Source organism: Myotis davidii, unplaced genomic scaffold, assembly GCF_000327345.1.
Source record: "Myotis davidii unplaced genomic scaffold, ASM32734v1 scaffold554, whole genome shotgun sequence".
NCBI lineage: Eukaryota > Metazoa > Chordata > Mammalia > Chiroptera > Vespertilionidae > Myotis > Myotis davidii.
The window spans coordinates 1171380-1182094 of record NW_006285312.1 but is presented as its reverse complement, the minus strand read 5'-3'; the positions used below and the strand labels follow the sequence as shown (position 1 = coordinate 1182094).

Below are 10715 nucleotides of genomic sequence, written 5' to 3'. Positions count from 1 at the left end.
AAAAAATGAGGTACATAGAAAGGGAATGGACTGACTATTCTTGGGGGGGAAAGGGGTGTGGGAGATGCGGGAAGAGATTGGACAAAAAGCGTGCACCTATGGATGAGGACAGTGGGTGGGGAGTGAGGGCAGGGGTGGGGCGGGAACTGGGAGGAGGGGAGTTATGGGGGGGAAAAAGAGGAACAAATGTAATAATCTGAACAATAAAGATTTAATTTAAAAAAGAAATTAATAAAAATATATATATATTTAAAGAAAAAATGGGTCTTGGATTTTGTCTAATGCTTTTTCTGCGTCTATTGATATGATCATGTGATTTTTATCTTGCAATTTGTTTATGTGATGTATCACGTTTATTTGTGTGTGAATATTGTACTAGCCTTGCAGGCTTGAAATAAATCCCACTTGATCATGGTGTGTTATCTTTTTAATATATTGTTGGATCCGAAGTGCTAATATTTTGTTGAAGATTTTAGCATCTATGTTCATCAGGCATATTAATTGGCCTGTAATTCTCTTTCTTTGTAGTGTCTTTATCTGGCTTTGGAATTGGCAGTGCGCTGGCCTCATAAAAAGAGCTTGGAAATGTTCCTTCCTCTTGAATTTTTTGGAATAGTTTGAGGATAGGTGTTAGTTCTTCTTTGAACATTTGGTAAAACTCTCCTGTGAAGCCATCGGACCCAGGCTTTTGTTTGCTAGGAGGCTTTTTTTTTATTACTGCTTCTATTTCATCAGTTGTTATGGGCCTATTCAGGTTTTCTGATTCTTCCTGATTCAGTTTTGAGAGATTATATTTTTCTAGGAATTTGTCCATTTCATCCACATTGCCCAGCTTGTTGGCATATAGAGGTTCAGAGTATTTTCATACAATCCTTTGTATCTCTGTGGTGACAGTTGTTACTTTCCTGCTTTTGTTTCTGATTTTATTTATTTGGGTCCTCTCTGTTTCTTGATTAGTCAGGCTAACAGTTTGTCAATCTTATTTATCTTTTCAAAGAGTCAGCTCTGGGTTTAATTTATTTGCTTTGTACTGTTTTTTTTCTTTTTTTAGTCTCTATGTAATTTATTTCTGCTCTAATCTTTATTTCCATCCTTCTACTCAATCGGGCTTTTCTTGTTGTTCTCTTTCTAATGCTTTAAGTTGTAGGGTTAAATAGTTTATTATTAGTTTTTCTTGGTCTTTTATTGTGTTGTGGTTTTTTTTGAGGTAGGTCTGTAAAGCTATGAACTTTCCTCTCAACACTGCTTTTGCTGTGTCCCAGAGATTTTGGGTTGTTGTGTGTTTTTATTTGTTTCCAGGAAGTTTTTGATTTCTTTCATGATCTCATTAGTAACCCATTCACTGTTTAATAACATGCTATTTAACCTCCATGTGTTTAAATGTTTTTGAGTCTTTTTACTGTAGTTGATTTCTAATTTCATTCCACTGTGATCTGAGAAGATGCTTGATATGATTACAATCTTCTTGAACTTGTAGAGACTTGTTTTGTGTCCTAATATGTGGTCTATCTTTGAGACTGACCCATGGGCACATAAGAAGAATGTATATTCTGCTGTGTTGGGGTGAAATGTTTTATAAATGTCAATTAAATCCATCTGACCCAGTATGTCATTTAGAGTCACTGTTTCCTTGTTAATTTTTTGTCTGGAAGTTCTATCCAGTGAAGTCAGTGGGATGTTCAAGTCCCCTACTATGACTGTATTGCTGTTCATCTTCCCTTAAAGTCATCAAGAAGTTTGTTTTTTTACATATTTAGGTGCTCCTATATTGAGTACATATATGTTATATCCACTTGTTAGATCAATCCCTTTAGTATTATGTAGTGGCCTTTGTTTTTTCTTGTGATTGCCTTCATTTTGAAGTCTATTTTGAGTATTGCTACCCCAGCTTTTTTCCTGTTTCCATTTATATGGAAAAATTTTTTCCAACCCTTAACTCTCAACCTTTTGTTCTGAGGTGGGTCTCTAGTAGACAGAATATAGTTGGGTCATGTTTTTGTGTCCATTCAGTTACCATATGTCTTTTTATTGGAGCATTTAATCCATTTGCATTCAATATTATTGATAGGTATTTATTTATTGCCATTTTAATTCCGTATGCCTAGGTTTCTCTCTATTTCTTTTCATTACAGCAGTTGCTTTGGCATTTTTGACAGTGCTGGTTTGGTGGTGACAAACTCCTTTAGTCTTTTTTTTTTTTTTTTGGTCTGGGAAGCTTTTTATTTCACCACCTATTTGAAATGATAGCCTTGCTGGATATAGTAATCTTGGTTTCAGATCCTTGCTTTTCATTACATTGAATACTTCATGCCATTTTCTTCTGGCTTGTAGAATTTCTAATGAGATATCAGCTGACAGCCTTATGGGAGCTCTGTTGTAGGTAACAAATTGCTTTTCTCTTGCTGTCTTTAAGATTCTTTGTCTTTAATCTTTGGCATTTTAATTATGATGTGTCTGAGCATGGGCCTGTTTGGGTTCTTCTTCTTTTTCTTTTTTTAAAATATATTTTATTGATTTTTTTACAGAGAGGAAGGGAGAGAGAGAGAGAATTAGAAACATCGATGAGAGAGAAACGTCTATCAGCTGCCTCCTGCACACTCCCCACTGGGGATGTGTCTGAAACCAAGGTACATGCCCTTGACTGGAATCGAACCTGGAACCCTTCAGTCCACAGGCGGACGCTCTATTCACTGAGCCAAACCGGTTAGGACTTCATTCATTTTATTAACGATCTACTCATTATTGTAATGAATAAGAAGAGTGTTAGGCAATATAGTCACTAGTGTTTGATGAGACCAATGCCATCTTTAAGAAGCAAGCTGATCTAGGTAATTCCCAGTTCACTTCTGGAAGGTCATCCTGAAAGGAGTGTTCTTACATCGATAAGCTTTAAACTGTCTTCCTGTTTTTTAATTGTTTTTTTTCTTTTTGGTTCTCTGATTTTTTTCTACCCTGTCTTCTGATTCACTGATCTGATCCTCAGCTTCCCTAATTCTGCTGTGTATTCCTTCCAATGTGTTCTTTATTAGTGCTATGTCATTATTTTTGACTGATCTTTTTTCATAGTTACTATATCTTTTCTCATGCCATTGAGTATCTTTGCCATCATTATTCTTAACTCTATATCTGATAAATTTCTTATCTCTATTTCGTTTGAATCTTCTTCAGGATAATTCTCTTATTCTTTCATTTGGGTGTGTTTGTTTTTGTCTCCCCATCTTGGCTTCCTGTTTGGGTTTGTGTCTACATATTAGGTAAATCTGCTACAACTACCAATCTCTAGTGCAGGACAATGTCAAATGCTGTTTCTGACTGGCCCTGAGTACCCTGTTTGGAGTTATCAGCAATCCTCAGCTTGTGGCTAACCTCTGCTGCGGCTGTGTGTCTTTGGAAAGAACCAAGATATCCACTAGGGTCTGCTTTTTCTAGTCCCAGGCCCAGAAGGAGATAAGGCAAAGACTCTAAGCCTCCAGAGATCTGCCTCTTCCTGCAATTCAATTGACACTCAGTCTTAATTTGCCTCAGGTTATAAATCACAGAGTAAGGTTAGAGCTCTTCCAACAGGGTGGGGCAACTGTCTTTTCCCCAAGCAAAACCACCTGGATAGCAAAGGTCCAGGAAGAAAGATGCCTCCACAGTGTGTGGGAATGACTCAGCACAGGAAAATGGCTGCACTCTGAGCTCTAACCTCAGAGCCCCCAACTCTGGACTTCCCTCACACAGCTCCAGTCCACTTTGCCCTCCCACTACCAGAGACCACGGTGAATGGCTGCACACAAAATGTGCAATGGCCCTTTAGGAGGGTGCCTGCCTTTCTAGCCATCTCTGGCTGGCAGACAGCAACCCTACTGCTTTTCACAGCCAGATGTTATGTGGGCACCTTTCTCAGTTCTGGTTCTCTAGGCTGAGGAGCCCAGCTTGGAGTTTAGACCCCCGAGTTCTCAGTGGGAACCCCCCACAACTGAGATATCCCTCCGGACTTTCAGCTGCTGTCTGTGGGAGCTCAGCCAGCCCTTTCACTTTTCTACATTTCCAGTCAGTCTCTATGCAGTCTCCACTTTCCATCATTGGTTATCAGGGCTCTCCCCAACTAGTATTCAGTTGAGTTGATTTTTCAGGGTGGTTTTTCTGTATTTTAGTTGTATTTCCAGTTTGGTCCTGGGAGAGTGTCAGGGTAACTTACTCTACTGCCATTTTTAAGACTCTACCTTTAGCGTTTTGATAAATTTCCTTTCAGTCATTTATAGATAGATGTGTTTTAAAAATACTTCCCTGGGATACTAGAGGCATTTCTTCAGAAGCTAATTTTCACTTACATCATTATTGAACACTTTCTCCTGACATCAAATAGCCTTAAAAAATGTTAATTGCTGATAAAAGTCCTCTGGATAAACACACAGCCCCACATTTTCTTTGAGCAGTTCCTTTGGACACTTGGATAGTTTATCTTTCATTTTTTCTTAACATAAATTTATTTTCTCACCATTGTAAAGGCTGGAAGTCCAAGACCAAGATATTACCAGGGCCCTGGGTTTTATAATGAGACAATGAGCTTTAGAGACTGGTAGAAACTTATTCAAGCTTGTAGAGAATCCAGCCACAGCACACTCCTGGGAGATGAAGACACCAAAGATCATGGTCTAAACCTGGACACATGGTCCACCAAAAAGACATCTCCAGCCCCATCCGTCCATCCGGTTTGGCTCAGGGGACAGAGTGTCAGCCTGTGGACTGAAGGGTCCCAGATTCGATTCTGGTCAAGGGCATATACCTGGGTTGTGGGCTCTATCCCCAGTAAGGGGCATGCAGGAGGCAGCCAATCAGCCTCTCATCACTGATGTTTCTCTCTCTCTCTCTCCCTCTGAAATCAATAAAAATATACTTAAAAAAAAGAAAGACATCTCCAAAAGGACACCCTCTAATTGCACTGGATTGGACCATATTGGATATTGTTAACTAATCCCTGAGTTGCAAGGTTAAAAGAGATGGTTCATTTAAGTAACACAAAAATTCACCTAAATGGCCCTACTCAGGGTCACCTGAGAAGTCCTTTGTGTCATCTAGAAAAGGATATTCAAAGTGTAAAAATACCTTACAGCTTCATCGCAGATCCAAATTTACTGCATCCTTAGCAAGTACCACTGGAAAGATGAATCATCTTCTTTAATCTTTATAGCAAGGCTCCTACCAGTTAGACTTTCTTCAGCCTCACCAACCCACATACCTGGAAACCCAGACTTCAACCCTCCTCTTTATTTTACCTGCCCCCAAAACTGAGTGAGGATAGAACATGACTGTTTTTAAGATGTTTTAGAAATCTCTTTGATTAAATAAATAGTTGGCCATATTTTCTTTTGCTCCCCCAAACTCTCACATTAATCCAGTGAACAAATTTGATTAAACATTTTGTTGCCACACACTGTGCTAGACACAGTGATCCCTACAGTCATGCCCTTCAATTCATGGGAAGGACAGACAGTAAACAAGAATCAGCCACACTGTGGTCAGTGCTATGAAGATGACAAAAGTGATGGGCTGGGTGAGGTAGGTAGGAAGTCCTCTCTAAGCAGGTGATATCTGAACTGAGACCCGGAGCATGAGAATAAGTCAGACTGTTGATTTTTGTCTGCATCTTACAGATTTTCATTTCTAGTAAAAGTAAATGTCAATATTGAATATCCCACATAAACAAAACGCTCTTTGGGGGTTCTTTCATTTTTCCCTCAGAAAATAAGGGTCATGAGACCAAAAAGTGAGAAAACCACTATGGTTTATCTCCAGCCATGAGTGGTACATTTCTTTCTTTGACCTCATAAGGTGCCATTGTGATGGAAATACAAACCACTCCTTTAAGGTACTGGCTGGGCTAAGGTTTTAGTCCAGGAAGCTGATTGGTGGTGACTTTTTGGAGTTGGACTAGTTGGCTTGTTTTCTCATAGTTGTGTTTTGTTGTTGTTGTTGCTGTTTTCATTGTTTCTTTTTATTTTTTTTACTTAAATTTTTTTTCTTTTTATATTTCATTTTTTTATTTTAGTTTCTCTTCCTCTTCTTCTACTCATCCTCCTCCTCTCTTTTTTTCTATTTTCATCACTGATCCACTTTAGTGAGTACAGATCTCAGAGAATATTTTTTTATTTCTTTAAGTCATCATGTCTGATGACTTTGTAGCCATCTCTGCCAATGAGGAGTGCCATATTGGCAACTACCTCATCCTCAACACCTTTGGCAAGGGATCCTTTGGAGAGGTTAGGCTGATCTGTCACACTCACCAGCACAGAGGTGGCTGTAAAAGTTGTCACCTGGCAGGGTTCCTCTGATGTTCTTCAAGAGATTCATTCTCTTAAGAGATTAAATCATCCCAACATTACAAAGTTGTTTGAGGTCATTACCATCAGGACAAAGTCTATATTTTCATGGAACACACTAGTGAAGGAACCTTATCTGACTATTTAGAGAACTGTGGCCCCATGATAGAGAAGAAAGTCTAAGCCATGTTCCAGCAATTATTATCAGTGGCCCAGTATTGCCATCAGAGACACATAGTACTTCAGGATCTGAAGCCGGAGAACATTTTTCTAGATGGTGAGATAAGTGTTAAATTAGCAAACTTTGGCTTCAGTGGAGAATTTACAGAAGAGAAACAGTACATTCTGTGGCACCATCTCCTATATGGCCCCAAGGATCTTGCAGCTCGAATCCTATGAGTGCCCGAAGATGGACATCTGGAGCATGGAGGTAGCACTCTACAGGATGGTGACGGGAACTTCGATTTGGGGGGTGGGGGGGGATTTTGAAGAAGATAGGAAGATCTTGAGTGGGCACTTCTTTATACCATACTTCCTGTCTCTGAAATGTCAGACTTTTACAGAACTTAATAACTCTCAACCTCAGCCAAAGATCAACAATGAAAGACATAATGAAGGACCACTGGGTCAACACTGGCCAGTCAGAGAAACTGAGGCCATACTTTGAACCACCCTGGGGTGACTTAGACCCACAAGTAGTCCAAATAATGAAGAAAATGGGATATGAATAGCATGAGATACAGAAATCACTCACAGGAAGAATATATAACAACATCATGGGCACTTATCTAATAGCAGATAGCATGAAAACCCCAAGATTAGGGGAAGGCCCTGAGCCTCCCCAGACCCCAACATTAGTCTTTCCCCAGCACAGGGGTTTCAGACTTCAGGGCAGAATGGCCGAGACCCTGGAACTCCACCACTCAGCCCAAAGTCAATGATGCCCACTCCCCCAGGCAGCATGCAAGCGAGGATGGCCACACCCCCAGACTAGAAGAAAGGATGACCATTTACCCAGCCAGCATGGAAGGGAGGAATTCCATTCCCTAGCCAGTCCCAAAGGAAGGACCACACAATCTCCCTATGTAGCCTGGAATCAAGGATTGCCACCCTGAGCCCAATCCTCCAATGTGACCCTGGGGGCTCCCCCACCACCCACAGCAGCAGCAGCATTGGTGGAGCCCCAGAGGGGACAACCAATGAAAACTGGCTTCAAGCTGGGCAGCAAGATGATGGACTCCAGCCTCTTCCTCTGGCCATGGCCAGGGCCCACAGGGGGTGGGCTTGGAGGTTCTTGGGTTTTTCTTAAGATTCTTATGCTATAAGTTATCCACTGACAAGCAGCATCTCAAAAGGACAAGAGTGAAGTCAATATAATTTTTTACAATAGTGGACAGCCAAAGCATGACCAGCCAAACATGCTGGGGCAATCAAGCAGTACTTTCTGCATTTTAAATGTTGAACTTTAAAGATGCTGAGCTCCAGAGACAGGCCATGTGGTGTGGGAGATAAGACAGAAGCTGGATGTAAGCAGCAAAGAAGAAATACATGCTGTATTTCTGGAGAGACCATGGAGGTGTGCTGACTGCCGAGGCATTCTCTGCATGGCATTCACATCAGGACGTATCCCGCATCCAAGGCCTTCAGAAGCATCTTATCCAAAATACCCTCAGCTTGGAAGACTGCCTGGAGCCCCCTGGGGGGTCAAGAGGAGAAGCTGTCCTCCCTATGAGCCCACCCCTCAGCTCCAGCCTGAATGAAACTTCAGAGACTGGAACTGTTTTTCCTGGGGCCATTCTCCCTGCCCTGCTCTCCTTTGCTCCTATGTTTGTAGGGGTTCTTATTAAAGTATTTAGCTCTCTCAAGTTTCCTAATAAACTTGATGCTTCAGAGGAAAAAAAAAAAAAAGATGTCACCAGGGCTGGTTCCTCCTGAGGCCTTTCTCCTTGGCTTGCAGATGACCACCTTCTTGCTCTGTCCTCATGTGGCCTTTCCTCTGTGCATATGTTTACCATTTTTGACCAACATAAAGCAAGTGCAGGATCGGATTTTGCCAAGTGACCCTCTCCGACGGGGGCACTCAGACCCAGGCGGAGGAAGGGGTCACGGTTGACCCAGCGGGAAGCCCGAGACCTCGCGCAGGACACACGCCCAGCTCTGTGACGTCTGCCTAGGTCCCGCCCCCTCAGGCGGAGCCAATCGCAGCGCAGGGCGGGGGGGCTCCAGAGGCGCGCGTGCGCCGGCTGCGGGCCAGTCAGGCGCGATGGACCGGGCCCTTCCCAACGCCCCGAGCCAGGCGCAGCCGCCGGCCGAGATGTGCTCCGAGGAGGAGCTCTATGACTGCCCCGATTACTACTACCTGCGCGACTTCCCGGCCGGTGGGGCCGGACACAGCAAGGGCCGCACGCGGCGCGAGCGGGAACTGCGCACCAACTGGCCGGTGCCTGGCGGCCACGAGCGCAAAATCGCACAGAAGCTCCTCAACGGCCAGCGCAAGCGGCGCCAGCGCAAGCTGCAGCCCCGGCCGCGCACTCGCCTCGCCTGCGCGCCGGTGCGTACCGGCCAGACCCTTGGGGCCCGGGGAGCCCCGTGAGCGCGAGCGCCGCGGGCCACTTCCTTGGTCCCCTACGATTCGACCCGGACAGAGTCGCCCCTTCGGAAGCGGCCCCGCCTTAGCGAGTCGCAGGTGGACCCCGTTAGCGCACAGCTTACCTCCTGACTGCAGCTGGAATGGTGGAAGGGGCTAGGGAAGGTAGAAAATCTTTTTAAAGAAATACAAGTGAGGGGTTTACTTTCAGTGTTGATGCTCGGACCAAAGAAAATAATTGATTTTTGTTTTTGTCTGATTTTTCTACAGGATACCGAAGGACCTGATAAAAGAACGTCTTTTCTTTGACTCCAGCTGCAACTGACCTTAAGGGGAGAGAATCCATGTTGGTCAACAGAATTTGGTTTTGGCATCGCTTAAGTTTACTGCTTCAACGGCCAGACTCTGGCTGTTAAGTAACATCCAAGTGGGTATGCCTTTTTAGGGTTTTTAATTAAAAGAGAGCAGCAGCAAGAGTGGCATTTTAACTCTTCTAGTTTTTTTTTTTTAGTTGCTACGGTAACTAGTTTTAAGTCTACAAATATTTGCATTCTTCTTCCTAAAGAAAAGGTCACAAAGATGAATGGGGGGAGGAGAACAAAGATAGGAATTTGTACAAGATTTCAACTCAAGTGTGCAGGTTTAATATTTATTTTCCAAGAAAAGAAGTACTTTAAATTGTAATAGTGTCTGTTGAATCTAGTTCCTAGGTTCTCTGCACTTCACATGGCACAACAATCCGTTAAGGTGAACACTATCTCCATTTTAGAGAGGGGATTCTTGAGGCTCAGAGAGTTCACATATCTTTCCAGAGGTTGCACAGCTGGTTAGAAAGAAGATGGGCGTCACAGATACTTTTGTAAAGCATTCGCTCTTTCCGGCATCACAATTTTCCTCAACTGTGGATAATGTTATGTGGTTCAGAACCAACCACAAACCTCCATGTCTAAGGAAAAAAGTTGAATTTTAGTTTTAAAATTATACAGAATATGGCCAAGTACCTTTATCTTCACTCTGCATTCATTTAGCCCTTGGCGCCCAGGGGTGAGTCCGTGGTTAGGAGAGAAAGGTGTGTACTGGAAGGAGCAATCTGAATATTAATCCTAGCTGTGAACACCACTCTAGCAGTCAGCAAACTTCTGAGTGGCAACTACTTTCAAGTTCCAAATCTCAGGTTTCTCATTTGTAAAATGGGAATAATATTGGATTACCTTGCCAAATTGGATTATAGATAAAATATATGAAACATCCGAGACAGTTAAGGGCCTGATACATAATAGATGCTCAATAAATGGCAACTACTTTTAAGTTTACAGATTACAGTGTTTCCTCTCTGGTTACAAAGTCTTGATTATTTCACTCACTACATTAACTCTTTTCAATATCTCCAACATCAGGCAGTGTGTTATGGTAGGAATCACTTTGGAGTTAAACTATACTGACTTGGTCAAGTTGCTTAAACTCTAGATTAATCTACCAGAAGACCGTTTTAATCATATAAACCCCTCAATCTCATAGGATAAAAAGCCTAGATATCTTACATTGTTGGAAATCATCTATTGGATTTTCTTAAGTTTTGATACAACTTTCCAAAGAAACACTGATTCTTGCTTGATACAGGTCTTCTGTCCTCTAAACTCACCATAATTCTTTTTTTTAAAAAATATATTTTATTGATTTTTTACAGAGAGGAAGGGAGAGAGAGGGATAGAGAGTTAGAAACAACGATGAGAGGGAAACATCGATTCAGCTGCCTCCTGCACACCTCCCCACCAAGGATGTGCCTGCAACCAAGGTACATGCCCTTGACCGGAATCAAACCT

The 10715-nt window shown here is 42.4% G+C and overlaps 1 protein-coding gene and 1 long non-coding RNA gene across 4 annotated transcripts in view; one reads left to right on the top strand and one right to left on the bottom strand.

Moving 5' to 3' along the window:
* The first annotated feature begins 8504 nt into the window (after nucleotides 1-8504).
* On the top strand, nucleotides 8505-9380 carry NUPR2 (nuclear protein 2, transcriptional regulator). 2 transcript variants are annotated; one of them, XR_435269.2, is made up of 2 exons: nucleotides 8505-9057; nucleotides 9163-9374. XR_435269.2 is itself a non-coding variant. In XM_006756090.2 (2 exons), the coding sequence occupies exons 1-2, from the start codon at nucleotides 8569-8571 to the stop codon at nucleotides 9199-9201; spliced, it is 327 nt and encodes a 108-aa protein (XP_006756153.1). In that variant the 5' UTR covers nucleotides 8508-8568; the 3' UTR covers nucleotides 9202-9380. The 2 variants fall into 2 exon arrangements, 1 of the variants encoding a protein (XP_006756153.1); XM_006756090.2 differs by having other exon boundaries at nucleotides 8508-8856; nucleotides 9163-9380.
* Nucleotides 9381-9389: 9 nt separating this feature from the next.
* The window catches only part of LOC107181878, a 7300-nt gene continuing 5974 nt past the window's right edge, over nucleotides 9390-10715 (bottom strand). For both annotated transcript variants that reach the window (XR_001512589.1, XR_001512590.1), the window contains exon 3: nucleotides 9390-9715. This is a non-coding gene — a long non-coding RNA (uncharacterized LOC107181878). The remainder of the gene's footprint in view (nucleotides 9716-10715) is intronic.